The 13,634-nt window shown below is 38.3% G+C and overlaps 1 protein-coding gene across 11 annotated transcripts in view; it reads right to left on the bottom strand.

Moving 5' to 3' along the window:
* LDB2 (LIM domain binding 2) overlaps nt 1-13,634 on the bottom strand; it is a 367,850-nt gene that overhangs the window by 138,623 nt on the left and 215,593 nt on the right. For all 11 annotated transcript variants that reach the window (XM_051620100.1, XM_051620103.1, XM_051620102.1 and 8 more), the window contains one exon: nt 2,455-2,557. In XM_051620100.1, coding sequence (XP_051476060.1) covers nt 2,455-2,557 — 103 coding nt within the window. The remainder of the gene's footprint in view (nt 1-2,454; nt 2,558-13,634) is intronic.

The raw sequence follows: 13,634 nt of genomic DNA, 5'->3' as shown, positions 1-13,634 counted from the left end.
AAAATGAGGTGGCAGCCACAACTGCTGTCAGAGATGTAAGCAAATCTCTCACAGGCTGAAGCGAGACAAAGGCAGGCAATTTTGAGCTGAATCCTGGAGCAAAGGCAAGAGGTCAGCATCTTTCATCACTTTCAACTCTATAAATGACTTCTCAAAGGATGCCTGTTTCTCTTTTCTAGGGCCTAATCTTGGTTCCCTCCATTACTGTTTGTGCCTGCAAGAACAAACAATTTGTCTTTTCTCTTCCCTCTTGGCCAGCTCTGATGTTTTTAATGCTCAGTACATACTAAAGAGCACACACTCTAGGTGAGGAATCAGGTGTCTTGCTGGGGACAGTGCGGATGGAGACCAGGCACTTTTGTTTCATCTCTGCCAAACTTCCAAGCTTGGTGCTGCCACCACTCAGCATCCTCTGGCTTCTTTAACAGGAGCCTCAGCCCACTGGCCAGCAATTTCACTGGTTACTTGGAATGAAGGTATAGGGTGATGTTAAGGTCTTTGGGAAATGCCAAGATACTCCGTATTTATAAACACATGAGCAGCTTGGCCAGGCCAAACAGAGACCGTGATCAGGTCTCTGTGCTTCACAAGGACCTGCTTCAGCTAGAAGCAATTTTCTGCTCGTATTTGCACCCAAGGGGGAGCAGTCTTCTCTGTTCTCAACTCCTGGACAGGTTTTTGACACAAACTTCACCGGTAGGAAGAGATGGTTTGTCTTAATCACAGCCTCCACTCTGTGCTCTCCTCAGGCAGTCCTGGAGATGTCCCTGAGCAGAGACTTGGACAACCTGGCACCCCTAAGGATACTCTCAAAGCCTGCTCAGTAGGCACTGGAAGTCCCAGACTGGAACAGCTCAAGCATGCACTTTAGAGTATCACTAAACAGGAATACTGCTCGTGTCAGAAAGAATCACTAATACTGTACACTGAAATTATGTAAATATTTACTAAGGAAGGAAGGAAGCATGAATGAACAGAATGAGCCCTACATATTGAGCTTGAATTCCAGATACTGAGAATACCAACCCGTAAAGCAACAGTTTGCACAGAGCTCAGAAATTAAAACCAGTGACTTTTAAAAACATGCCCACTATAATTTGATCTTTCAATCATGCTTATCAGCAACAATGCTAAGAATCATAGGTTTGTCCCTTACTAAACTGTCCCAGTTAGAGATAGCACAACCATTATCAAGCATTTGTGACAACAGGAATATTTTACTCTTTGACAAATTCTTTCATATGCAGCACTTTTTCAGAAACACAACTTCCTCTGATCTAACTGGACATTAATTGCTTTTTTGCTGATGTATCTGTGCCTTCCGGACTGATAACACAACTAGCAAATCTGATATCTGACAAGTTGACTCAACCTAATCAGGACAGATCAGCTGTTACCAACGTTGCTAAAGGCTGTAATTTGAGGACCTTTCCAGAGATATCACTTGCTTTGAAAGGCAAGAAACTGTAATTCTGTCAACACTAATCCCAGAATGTACTTTCAAAGTGGCTGTTGTTTTTTTCTCCAGGAGAAGGTAACACTTGTCAAATAAATACCTGAGATAACTGATAAAAGGAATTAGAAGTATGTGACTGATACGCTGACAATCAGTCACTCTCATGAAAAAGAATTCAGAACATTAAGCAGAGAGCACAAGCTGTCACCATGAAGCAGGGGTCACTCTGTATAGAGTGAAACAATTGGCAATGCAGTTTTTCAATGTTTACTTATCTCTCTGTTGCTTAGTGCTAAAGCTGAGTGAATTACTTCAAACAATTTGTTCGATGAATTTTACCCCATTTTCCTGTTCAGTGTATACAGGCAATGGATACCAATGCCTTCAGATTTATTCACGGCTTCACTTTCATTCAAGATTGCATTTTGTGCTCAATTGAGAGTTTTCTAGACTTCCACTGGTGTTCAGACAATATCCAGGGCAGGTTCTTAATGTGTGCAAGCAGCAGAGATCCACACAGCTGATGGTATAATGATTTTCCACACCAGCAAGGTAGAGATACCAAGCCACAATTTATTATTTTTTTTCTGATCCATGTTTAAAACTGGAAGCCTTTCCAGGAAAAATACTGAAGTTTGCCACTAAGTTCCCTTTCTGTGAAGAATTTTGCCCACAAGACTCAATACTGCAATGTTTGTGGAATGAAAATTAACAAAGCGTGCAAGCACAGCCAAAGCAAATTAATTTAAAAATTCTGAAGATTACATTGTATTACTTGCTCTACTCCACTAGGAAATTATCTATTTTCATGTATTAAAGTTCAGAGGAATTCCACAAAAAAAAGGATTCCCAGCTCAAGCAATTCCTTAATGAAACTTGGTGGTCACTGAATACAAACAAGTGACTCTTTGTCATTGACAGGGTTGCATCTGTCTCTTACAGATAAACTATGTTTAAAAACTCAGTCTTAGAATTAGAACAAAAAATTTATCACTTACTGTATCGCTTTGGTCCATCTTCCAAACAAAACGAAAGGGTTAAAGTTGCATCATCTTCAAAAAATTCAGTTGCAAAGGCATCCCACCACAGGTTGTCACTATCCTAGGAAGCAACAAATCATTCATTTAACAGGAGGCAAAACGAAAATATGCTCATCCTTTCTAAAAGCAATTCAACAGGATCACACATTGTTTGCACTTCTTTGTAATTTTGGGGTGTAGATGTCTATTTGATATTTCAAACTACTTTTCATAGATAAGGTTCAAGTTCTAATGTAAGAAAAAGCTAAAATGTTTTGTTTATTGTACAATAAACTGTGTTTAATTTTACTGAGCACACTAAATATTTCAAAACTTTCAGTCTCATAAATACAGTGTTTCTTTAACTGTTAAAAACCATTTTATTAATTAGTTGTAAATCAAGTGATTACAACTTTTCCCTCCTTTTCTGGGCTGTGTCTCAAATGCTTGGTCCCAAATAAGTAAAAAAATGTCAGTACTTAACTCTGTAACACTATATAGCCCGATTATCAGCATGAGTTGAGAATAAAATTATATAAAAACTAAATATAACAGCCATTCAACTCCAATTAATCTAATACAAATAAAATGCTACTGCAGGTTAATTAAATATCAGCTAGTTACTTAAACATAACTGTTGTGAGAAATCTTTACTTTTCAGTGTGATACATAAAGTGAAAATCATATTTTAAGATGACCTGTGTATATTTAGACATACAGAAATACACAGAGCTGGAACATAGCAATTATTTAGATAGTGAACAACATAAACCATAAACCAATACACCACTACATGTGGTCTTTTCGCTTTGACAATTGAATCAGGCATTTTCAGATCTGGGTGATCAACAATGGGCTCCCAAATCTCAATGTCTAGCACCTGTGCAAGTGGTCCAGCTTACAAGGGATTTCACAGAAGTCAGGCAACAACAGAATCTCTCAATTGTTTCACTCAAAAGCTATGGATATCTTTAATAGCTGCACTGGAAATACTTGGTGCAGTCTCATCTGCTCCTTTGAGGCCCTGAGATTTTAATCACTCCCAGCACACAATATCAGCAACAAAGCTGGAAATACACTTGTGAAGTTGCCCTGGTCACTACTCAGAGCCAGTCTGTCCTCCTCAGGGCAGCTGCCTTCCCAGTTTGCAAGGCCAGGTTCATTTAGCCGAGTGAGCACTGAATACCTCTTCATGCCTGAGCAATGCATAACTAAGACAGAAAACATTTTTTACCTGCACCAAAAAAAAAAATTTCAGAAGATGAAATGCTGATGTAAAATAAAACGTGTCTATCATATCCACTTGTATGGACACATGCAGGAAATAACTATCTGGGGTTTTTAGTTCTGTTCCTGTTTTCCCTGAAGACATTACTATTGGATTTCACTTCAAAATGCTGAGCAGGCTACCTTTCCTGCATCACAACTTTACATTGATTTTTGCCAAGCATCCAATGGGGAGATGGTAAGAACAGGTTTTAGCATTCCAGCTCCTACCAGAGACCCCCAAGAGACTTCTTGGCTGAGTCAGAGCCTGTATTTCACATTCCTTGCCGAGGCTCATCCCACCCAGCAGCAGGACAACAAGCGACACTGCCCTGTGGTACTTGCTCCAAATTCAGTCACAAAAAGAGGTATCAAAACTACCCCACGTATCCAAAATCTGTTGTAACAGAGAGCTGCTGTTCTTTCCTCTTTGCTGGAGTAAACCTGATGAGCATTTCCAGGTACAAACATCGCTGCCCTGACCATGGTAAGTACAGAATATTTATACAGGTGCTCAACAGAAGCCCAACAGATTCTAACAACACACCCCTGCACACTGACCCTTCTTCACTCAGAACAGCCTGGTGCGGGACATTATAAGCCCACACAAGAGTGTATTGTCTCACAAGCAATTATGAGCTACCACTCTTTGCCATTTGCCAAAAGAGAGGCTGCACATATCGTTTCACGGAGATCTTTTGGACATACTTGTTATAGGGAAGGAAAAGGGGAGGGAAGGATTTAAGCAATGTCACATACCACATTTGCAGCTCTCGCTAACACAGTAGTTGAGTATCACAGGAGCTACTCATGCAACATCCAGTGACATGGGAGGCAAAAGGGGAGCATCACATAGTGGGGATGCAAATGCACATGGGAAAGACAGAGAAGAGCAGGGAAAGAACAGGGCCTCACCTCAAAAACAAATATTTGCACTCATTCTTACTTCCAGGAAGTCTGAAGGCAAGGAAAATGTGGAGACAGAATTACTGTGGATTCTCTCCCTGGACAGATGAAACACTCAGACTCTCTATACTTCTTGAATACTGCCCAAGGTCTTTATCTTATGCTTTTGCATATTTTATGTCAGCAAGAAGAAAAACAGGAAATGCAACAGCCCACCACCACCCACAAAAAAACCCAAACCCTAACAGAATATGTAAGTCCTCTGTCAAGATTCAATATGGTCTGTTGATTAATTCTCAGCTTCACCCTGGTCACAGGTGGGCCCAACTACTCTCACAGCCAAGTGGTGAACAAAACCAAATGAGGTGTCCTCTAGCCAAGCTGAAAAAGGATCAAGTTATTATTATTAAAAAAAAAAAAAAAAAAAAAATCACCCCCTTTTTCTTGCAAAGAGGGGATGGTGAAAGCAAGGCTGCCCCCAGGCATCTTTAACTTATGCTCTGACAGGTTACGGGGGATTTTGCCAGAGTAATTATTTTTCTATTCAACAATAATGAGAAATTACCATGGCAACCTCCCTTTCACGTAGTGCACTCACAGGCTCAAACACTGAAATAATAGCCCAAACATAAAAATTTAAAAATTAATATTTAAAAATATTTTGTATTAAAATAAACTTAAGGAATGGGTCAAAGGAGAGAAGAGGGCAAAGATAGCCAGTGACTTGGGTCAGAAGTGAAGATTATATGCTGCATCAGATGCCATTTTGCCATAACTGTCATTGTTCCCTCTGATCCCCTCCACCCCTGGTATTATTTGTAATTTGAAGCATGGCTCAACTCTGAATAGGTTCTTCAAGTAAATGGAATCCTAGGGTTTCAATATTTTTTCCTGACTGAGTTCTTTGGCAAATGTAATCAGATTTTAAGCACAATGATGTTCTTTTTCCCCCTCTAATAGTCCCACATGTTCACTGTGTGATCTTAGAGTCAAGCTGGGTTCTTCTTTACACCTTCCACACTTACTTGATTAAGAGTTTGCAAGCCAAATGAGGCTTTTCTACTTTCCTGTGATGGCGGTTGCTGAACCAAAATACATCTTGCAACTGGAATATAAGGCCAACTGAGCCTATGGCCTTTTCTCCAAATTCTTCTATTTTTTGTTAAATGACTTGGAAGGCAGAATGGAGTTGATGTAAAAAGTTGGTACATGAAACCACACTAGAGGGAGGCTGCAGACACCTTGCAGGACAGAACTGGAAATCAAAATTATTTTTATAGATGTCAAAAATTATCTGAAATGAAGAGAAAATTCAATAAAGTAAAGTAACAAAAGCACAAATACAAAATGGGGAATAACAGGAGAAGCAGTACTGCAGAAAATGGTCCAGATCATAAAGAAATTATGTTAGCAATCTGTTGTACTTGCAAATGAGAGAAATGTCTTGGATATAATTCCCTTCCACTCCAGCAAATACATCTCTGGAAAGACTTTAATTGGAATAGTCCATCCACTTTTGGAGTACTGTGGCCAAGTCTGGACCACCCACTCTTAAAGAATTTAGCTGAGACAACAGGAAACATTGAGTTCAGACACACAAGCAAAAAACCAAACCCCAAAAGACTCATAGGAAGCCAGGCAGTAGGACATGGCTGTGTTTAGTACAAGACAGAAAAAGGTCACAGGGAACGTGGTGACAGTCTTCAACCATATGAAAAGATCATTACAAAGAAGAGCAATCACTTCTTCTCAGTGCCTAGCAAGGGTAGAAGTAGTAATGATTGACTCATTTTGCTGCCGTCGCAGGTTACTGATTTCTAAGCTAGTTTTTTGCAGAGGGGAAGGAGCCACACAGAGCACAACTACTGTGTTCCCAAGAAGGGTGGATGCAGAGGTCCCACTGACTATGAGCCTCAGGCAGAGCTGCCAAAGCACTGCAGCTCCACAGCTCGTACCCATCGAGAAGCAGATTCTTGTTTTCTCCCTCATATCGTTTTTGGCTGCACATGTATAACAGGTGTAAATATTATATTGAAAAGAGAGTAATAAACGCAATTCTGAATTCACACAGGAAACACATCTGTTCTGAAATGGGACCCTTTTTTTATATAATCACTTTTCACGGAATAAGTTAATTTTAAACATCAACCTACATGGCTTGGCATTGGACGAGGCAAAAATAAAGGAAGATAGTGCCCTTGGGAGCTTACATTTTTCTTCTGGCACCTGCAGCCCCGCCCTATTGACACCTATTATTTTCAGAACCCTATACATCTACACTCCTGTTGGCAACATATGCATTTCTCGTATTCTTTCAAGTTAATGCTGCACGAGGAAACTTCTGTCTCCCCAAGGAGCGAATGGTATTCCTTCCCTCCTCCCATTACCAGCAAATCAAACTACACTTTAGCTTTTAAAATGCAGTTCAAGAATAAGACTTTGCCATTAAATACACGTGTAAAAACTGCATAGCCATTAAAAAATATGAAACTCACAAGATAGGTATCATTAAAAAATTCTAACACTAACGTTTACACTTGGAGCACACTCACAGAACATTAAAAATAAAATGCCTGAATACAAGAAACCAGTAACTTTCCCCACTAGCTTTAAGTTAGACCCATCTAGAGTCTACCCAAAATATTGAAGGTTATGATACAAATTCACAGAGATAACAAATTAACGGGGATCCATGTATCTTACTATCATACATTTTGATGCTAGAGTACTGATCTGCAAGTCTGACCCTGCAATACATGATGGTTTTTTATGGTCTGGCATAGGGTTTTTCTGCTATTCATATAAATTCTATATGGAATACTGTTATTCTGAGTCTTAAATTGATTTTCTTGGAAACATTACAAATAGAGTGAAAGAGTGGAATACTCATACAGAGTATGTAGGTGAGCAATATGTGGTACCTTGTGCAGCTATTAAAAGGACCTGAAATAGAGGACCAATCCGGTTGCCCAGGGCTGGTTTGTGAGGAACATTCCTATGGCTTTTGAATTTGTTATTCTATTTATCTAATTTATTTTATCTTAAACACAAATCATGTTTTACATAACATTAAACACACCTTTAATCTTGGCAGCTAGTGGTATTTTACAGAATCTGAAGCTCCCCTCCCCCTGCCAGGAATGCCCAAATCTCTTGCTTCCATTTGTTATTTCACACATATTCACAGTTTTAATGGTGTTGCCTGCTTTTATTTCACTTACTAGTGTGGCTGGATGCCATGTTTCAAACAATGTGTAGTAAAACTGGCAGAAAGATTTTAAGACTTGGCTTTGGTCATAAGTAGTTTTCTGTTCCATTACATACTTGCAACTTCTTGCCAAAACTCTGCTCAATGCCCAAAACATATCAGTTTCTTCAGCTTACTTAAAAATTAATTAAATTATTGTTTGCATTCCAGTTTGATACTTACCTTTGTTTGTACAGTAAAGAAACAACACCAAGTTTCTGTTTTATTGAAAAGGCAGAATATAGGAATGCAAGAAACTCCCACAACAATAGTTCCTCAGAGACTGACTCAGGTGCAAAATGGGTGCAACGTCTCTCCTTCCCATATAAATCTGGAATAACTTGAAGATTCCAAAGGAATTACATGGAAAAGGACTTAATGGAAAGCTAAGAGATTCACTGGAAATTCTTAATATATTAAGGATCCTATTTTTATTGTCTATAAATCTCTATACTATAAGACAACAAAATATTGGGGGGGAAAGCAGTAACAGCTCATTTTCTGAATGATAAAACAGGCGGAAAAACAGGAGAGGCATTGCAAAATATGCAAATTGATTCATGTAATTTTCTTGATGTACTCTGAACTTAGGGATGTGGGAATCAGCATCACTACAGCAAAACATTTATGCTGTCATGATACTGGCCATACAACTCAGCTTTGCAGATACACTGCTTTGAGATAATGTCACTTAGATTCTCAAATTGCAAGTCCATGCTGGGCAATTATACCAGGGTTTCAGATCAACTGAAACATGCTGACACTGATATGAAGAAGAGAAATATTTTTCTTATATTTTGAAGGATGATTAATCTCTTCCTTGTTAATTGGCCATTAACATTATGCCCAAGTTAGAGACTTTTTATTAGAGTAGTTGCGGCAACTGCTCGCTAGGCTGGCAAATCGGAAGACCGGTCTATTAACAGCTACAGTAGCACAGTTATTCCATTACATCTAAGCCACCCAATTTTTCTGTCTGCACAGATGGTACAAGTATACTAAGTTGGATATCCTTTTAAAATTTGAGTCCTTAAAATTATGGAGATTTTCTAACTTAAACTGTCAGGAAAGGGCAGGGCTATCTGGTTCAGTCTAATAACAGAATCAAAGAGGAATGCTGGGTCTCAAGCCTATTATTTGTCATTGTTTAAATTTTACTGCAGCTTGTGGACAAAAGAGAAATTAATCCTTAAATATTCACTCTGTGCATGTTTCACTATTCACCTACAGCAAACAGACACAGCTTGCAGAGTTTAATACCGTACTGTAAGCAGTACAGAGCAGAAAGAGTTAATTTATGAAATGTATCATTTCACTTATTTCTTTAATTTGTATTCATCATTTCCACTCCTGGAACTTGTGCAAAAGAATGGATATGACAAAGACATGGGAAAAAGAGAAAGGAAGCTGGGCTCAAGACATATTCCACTGCCAGTTCCTTACAGCTAGCCACCATCATCACATCATGCTTGGTATTTCACAGCAATATTATCAATAACTAGTAGAAGATCCTCTTTTGTCCTTTTTAAGTATATGGGACAAGATTGCACTTGGTCTCTATGGATAAGACCTATATTCTGGCTGTGTGAACAAAAAAGATGGGGCATTAACAACTAAATCAGTTGTTAACAGAAACAGACACTTCTACCTGTAGAATAGTATCTGTTTGGACTTGGTGTATATACAGTGCTCAGTAAATCCATATTCAAAGTTGTTATAAATTTAAGCCCTCTTTTCAACAGGCATGAGGATGTCTCTAGCTGGCTGGGAATAGTAATGGATTTCCTTAGTGGTAATCTCCATCAATGATCACTGCTGACAAATCACAGACTTGAATGTTGTGTTTATAAAAAATGAACCACAGTTACACTTCTCTGTTCTGCCACAGAATATCTCATGGTCTCAGCCTTTGAGAATGGTTTACAGAGACGGAATATTAAGTGTGTCTACTAGCTACTGTACTACCGTCAGTCATATGAATGTTCTTATTTTAATCTGACATTTTGACCTGGTTTCTTTTTTACCTTGTTCACTTCCATCTCTGTGAGTAAATGTAAGCTACTCTGCCATCCATCCCAATGAAAAGGCAATGACTAGTATTGCCATTAGTGAATACAGAGCATCAAACCTCATACGTCACTAGGGCACAGAAAAAAGTCGTATTCCCAGTAACATTAGTAGAAGAGTCTCACTGGGTCTAGCTACCAACTGCATCAACTCCCATGAGTCCCAAATTTAGTGAACACAAATGCCTTTATCAGTTATTACAGTGAAAGTGAAATTATTAATGACAACATTTAAATACTACAATGGAAACATGGTGAGGACAGTCTTTAGCATTGCCATTTTACACTGAACTCTCACCACCTCTTTGTTCACCGAAGTCTCACGAGAACACCATGCATATTACAGACAAGTACAAAGCTGAGACCTCCAGAGGTCTGAACTAAAATCTAACCAAGAATCCAACAGACTATATTTTGAGAGGTAAGAAATCGGTCTTCAGCTGAGTTAAGAAAACATGCTGCTTTTACCTCTTCTGCTTTCTTGTGCAAGTCTAGTGGCCCAGGAAGGGAAGCGAAACCCAGATAAGACAAACCATGCTTCTACCTACATTCCAGCTTCTTAGAGTAGTATCAGTGTCAGGGCTAAGAAATGCAGAAATGAAGAGTTGATTTTATTAAAATTGAAGCTTATATGGGTGAAAAGACATATAGGTGAGGAGACAGATCCCTATATGACACACTCTCTGTTCTACAGACTTTAAAAACGCTCTTGTTAAGACTCAGAAAAAGACTTAAGATTAAGGATATACTGAAATGCTTTGCTGGACTGGGATACAAGTATGTATTTCTTAGCTTGCAAGTAAAATTTATTAAAGATTATTACTTCCTATTAAGCTTTGCATACCAGGTAAGAGCGTATCACAATGTTGGACAGCTCTGTCTGACCAAAGATCTGTTATTGCTTGGGAAGGTGCATTAAGTGGGAAACATCCTGTGTATCGTATATCCTGTCCCCATTAGAGGACAGGTCATCTAATGCACAAAAGCTTCCCTTAGTGATAACTAGTCAGAAAAAGAGAAAACATATAAGAGGGAAGTATTTAAAAAATCATACCCTTTTGTTATTATTTATAAGCATATTGACACTTTGTTTTGGTTTGATTTGGGTTTTTGTTGTTTGTTTTTGGTTTTGCTGCATTTAAGTGCTTAGTAATATAACTGTAGTTCTGGGTCTTTAGTTATTACCCAAAGTAATCGTAAGAGCACTGTGTAATTCCAGATAGTGCAGATAAGCAAAAGTTCCAATGGTTTACAGAAATTCTGGTGCAAAACAATGGTAAAGCACAAAATTGAATTCTTAGTTAAGTACTACTACTTTTAAAAATGCTATATTTTTTGCTACATAAACAGTACATATTCTTTAAGCAAAAAAATACCACAGGGAATCAACAAGTAATTTTTAAGAGAGATGTAGAAACCTGGGAGCTATGTCCCTTAAAAATTCATTCACAATTTTTATTCAACCCATCTCAGAAGACCCACTCCAGTGATTTTTTGCAAAGGATTACTTCTTTCTTATAACAAAAGTACAGTTCAAGTTAACTCCTGTATACATTGTGTACTTCTTAGGATTAGTAATCACAGCCATTTTCATTAACTGGCAATGTCACTCACAAATATTACCTGTGCTACATGTTTGTTTCAAAATCCGAACTCTACTTAAGAGAGACACAGAAGGTAATCCTGAAGTATTAAGTTCATATTTTAGACTCTACTTACTTAGTCCAGTTTTCAACACTGCAGAATAAAAACTATCATCTGTATAAGTCATTTGGGCCACTAATCAGCTGAAGTTGTCACATGCTCAGGTTTTTGAAAATAATACAGCGATATTTATTGCTTGCCATTTTTTTTATACAAAAAACATATGTGCATTCAAACTTAATCAAATGTTAAGGCTGTGATTTTCAAAGCTAATTAAAAGACTTACTCATTCATTTGCCATTAAATTCAGTGGAAATCAGATGTTGGAATATTCTGTGCAAGGCTCCAAATCCCAGCATGGAAATGGAACTTGTTATATTTGCTGCATCAAAGCTGGAGACTGACAACAGGGCTGGGATTGATTTCACCCCAAAACAGTTGTCTAAATTCATATGAGATAAAAAGCCTTCTGGAAATATCTGCCTCTTCACTGACTGTAGAGGGAGCCTAGAGAATATTTCAGTCTAGCCATGTAACTTTCACAGGGATAAAGGTAGGTAAGATAAATTCTATTCCATGTATCTACCAAGATTTTAAAATTCAGGACGAAAACTGGCTGAGGTTTTGAGAGCTAACATAGTGAAGGACAAACATAAGTGAAAAGCTGGGCGAAACAACCGTATCTACTTTGTCTAGATTTTTACAGTCTTGGCAGGAAAAGCTATAAATGATGTTCAAGTTTTTTGCTCGCAACGCTCAAAGCTCTCCAGGCTGCCAGGTTCCTGCTGTTTCATATAAAAGCTCCGAGTGGCAGACAGAAGTTGGAGCACTGGTTAAAGATTTCTGCCAGTATGAAATGTTTTAAATGAAGAAGATGTGATTATTTGCCTGGCTGCCTAACCTTACTCCCTGGCTAGCCATAGCTGCCAATAAAGGCCCTCAGGACCTGTATTTTACCTCACCCTGTATTTGGATACAAAATTCCTGTACAAAACACAATTAAGCTAGAGGCAGCATTGTTTATATGTACCTTCCTACATCTCAGAAATCTGAAATACAAGGAAATCCTCAGCCAAGACAAGACATAGCAAATATTGCCATTTCTCACTGTATTATTCCACTACCACCAGATCACTTGGTTGCTCCCTTTTTCCATCCTGCAGCATTATCCTTCTCAAGCACGTAACACTCACTAACAGGCATGTGACAGCCGAGTCTGATTAATGAAGGAACAATAGTCAGGAGTCTAGGCTGCTCCAACAAAGCAAGGATGAGTTGTGCTTAAGACACTCACAAATTCTCAGTATGCACAAGTGTTGATAGTGAGAAGCACTATTAGCACGGCAAAGTGAACTTTTTTAACTGGCATTTGCATCTACAAATTAAAACCCTGATTCAAATGGAGATGTCTGAATCATCTGCTTACAATGAAAAAAAAACTACTTATAACTAAAACTTTTACTGTTATTGCTGCCATAATATTGTATAACAGTGTAACAGATCACTGACAAGGGTGTTAAGGTTGCTAAATCAAAACGTATTTAGGTTCTGTCCTGAAAGGCACCACAGGAAATACAGAGAGAATAAAGCACACATTGGGAAACCCCAAAGGTTGTGATAAGAGAGTGGTTTTGTTTTAATTATTAACTTTAAATTTTCACTTCAAAGAAATGGAAGAATTTATGCCTGCCAAGAAGTGTTACCTTTCAAAACTGTCTGCACTGAGCAAAGTTTAGTACAGCTTTCTTCTAAACGGCATCTTCTCTTGTCAACCTCATTTAAAGTAAAAAGGCATCAGCAGTAATAATGAGAAAGCCGTTTGGTGAACAATTCCTTCACAGAAGCCTGCTATTACATACTGTAACAAATTAAAAACTCCAAAAGTCTCTGCAAGTCCCCAGAGAAATGCTATTTAATAAAGCAAACACTGATATTGAATGTGACAGAATTCCATTTGCTACAGAATCTCATCCAACTGAGTTTGGCTGTGGCTGAAGCAATTAGAGAAAGCTGTGATTTAATGATTATGC

The sequence above is a fragment of the Apus apus genome, chromosome 4 (genome assembly GCF_020740795.1).
Source record: "Apus apus isolate bApuApu2 chromosome 4, bApuApu2.pri.cur, whole genome shotgun sequence".
NCBI classification, from domain to species: domain Eukaryota; kingdom Metazoa; phylum Chordata; class Aves; order Apodiformes; family Apodidae; genus Apus; species Apus apus.
Note: the sequence above shows the minus strand (reverse complement) of the source record. Positions and strands in the feature narration are given on the sequence as shown.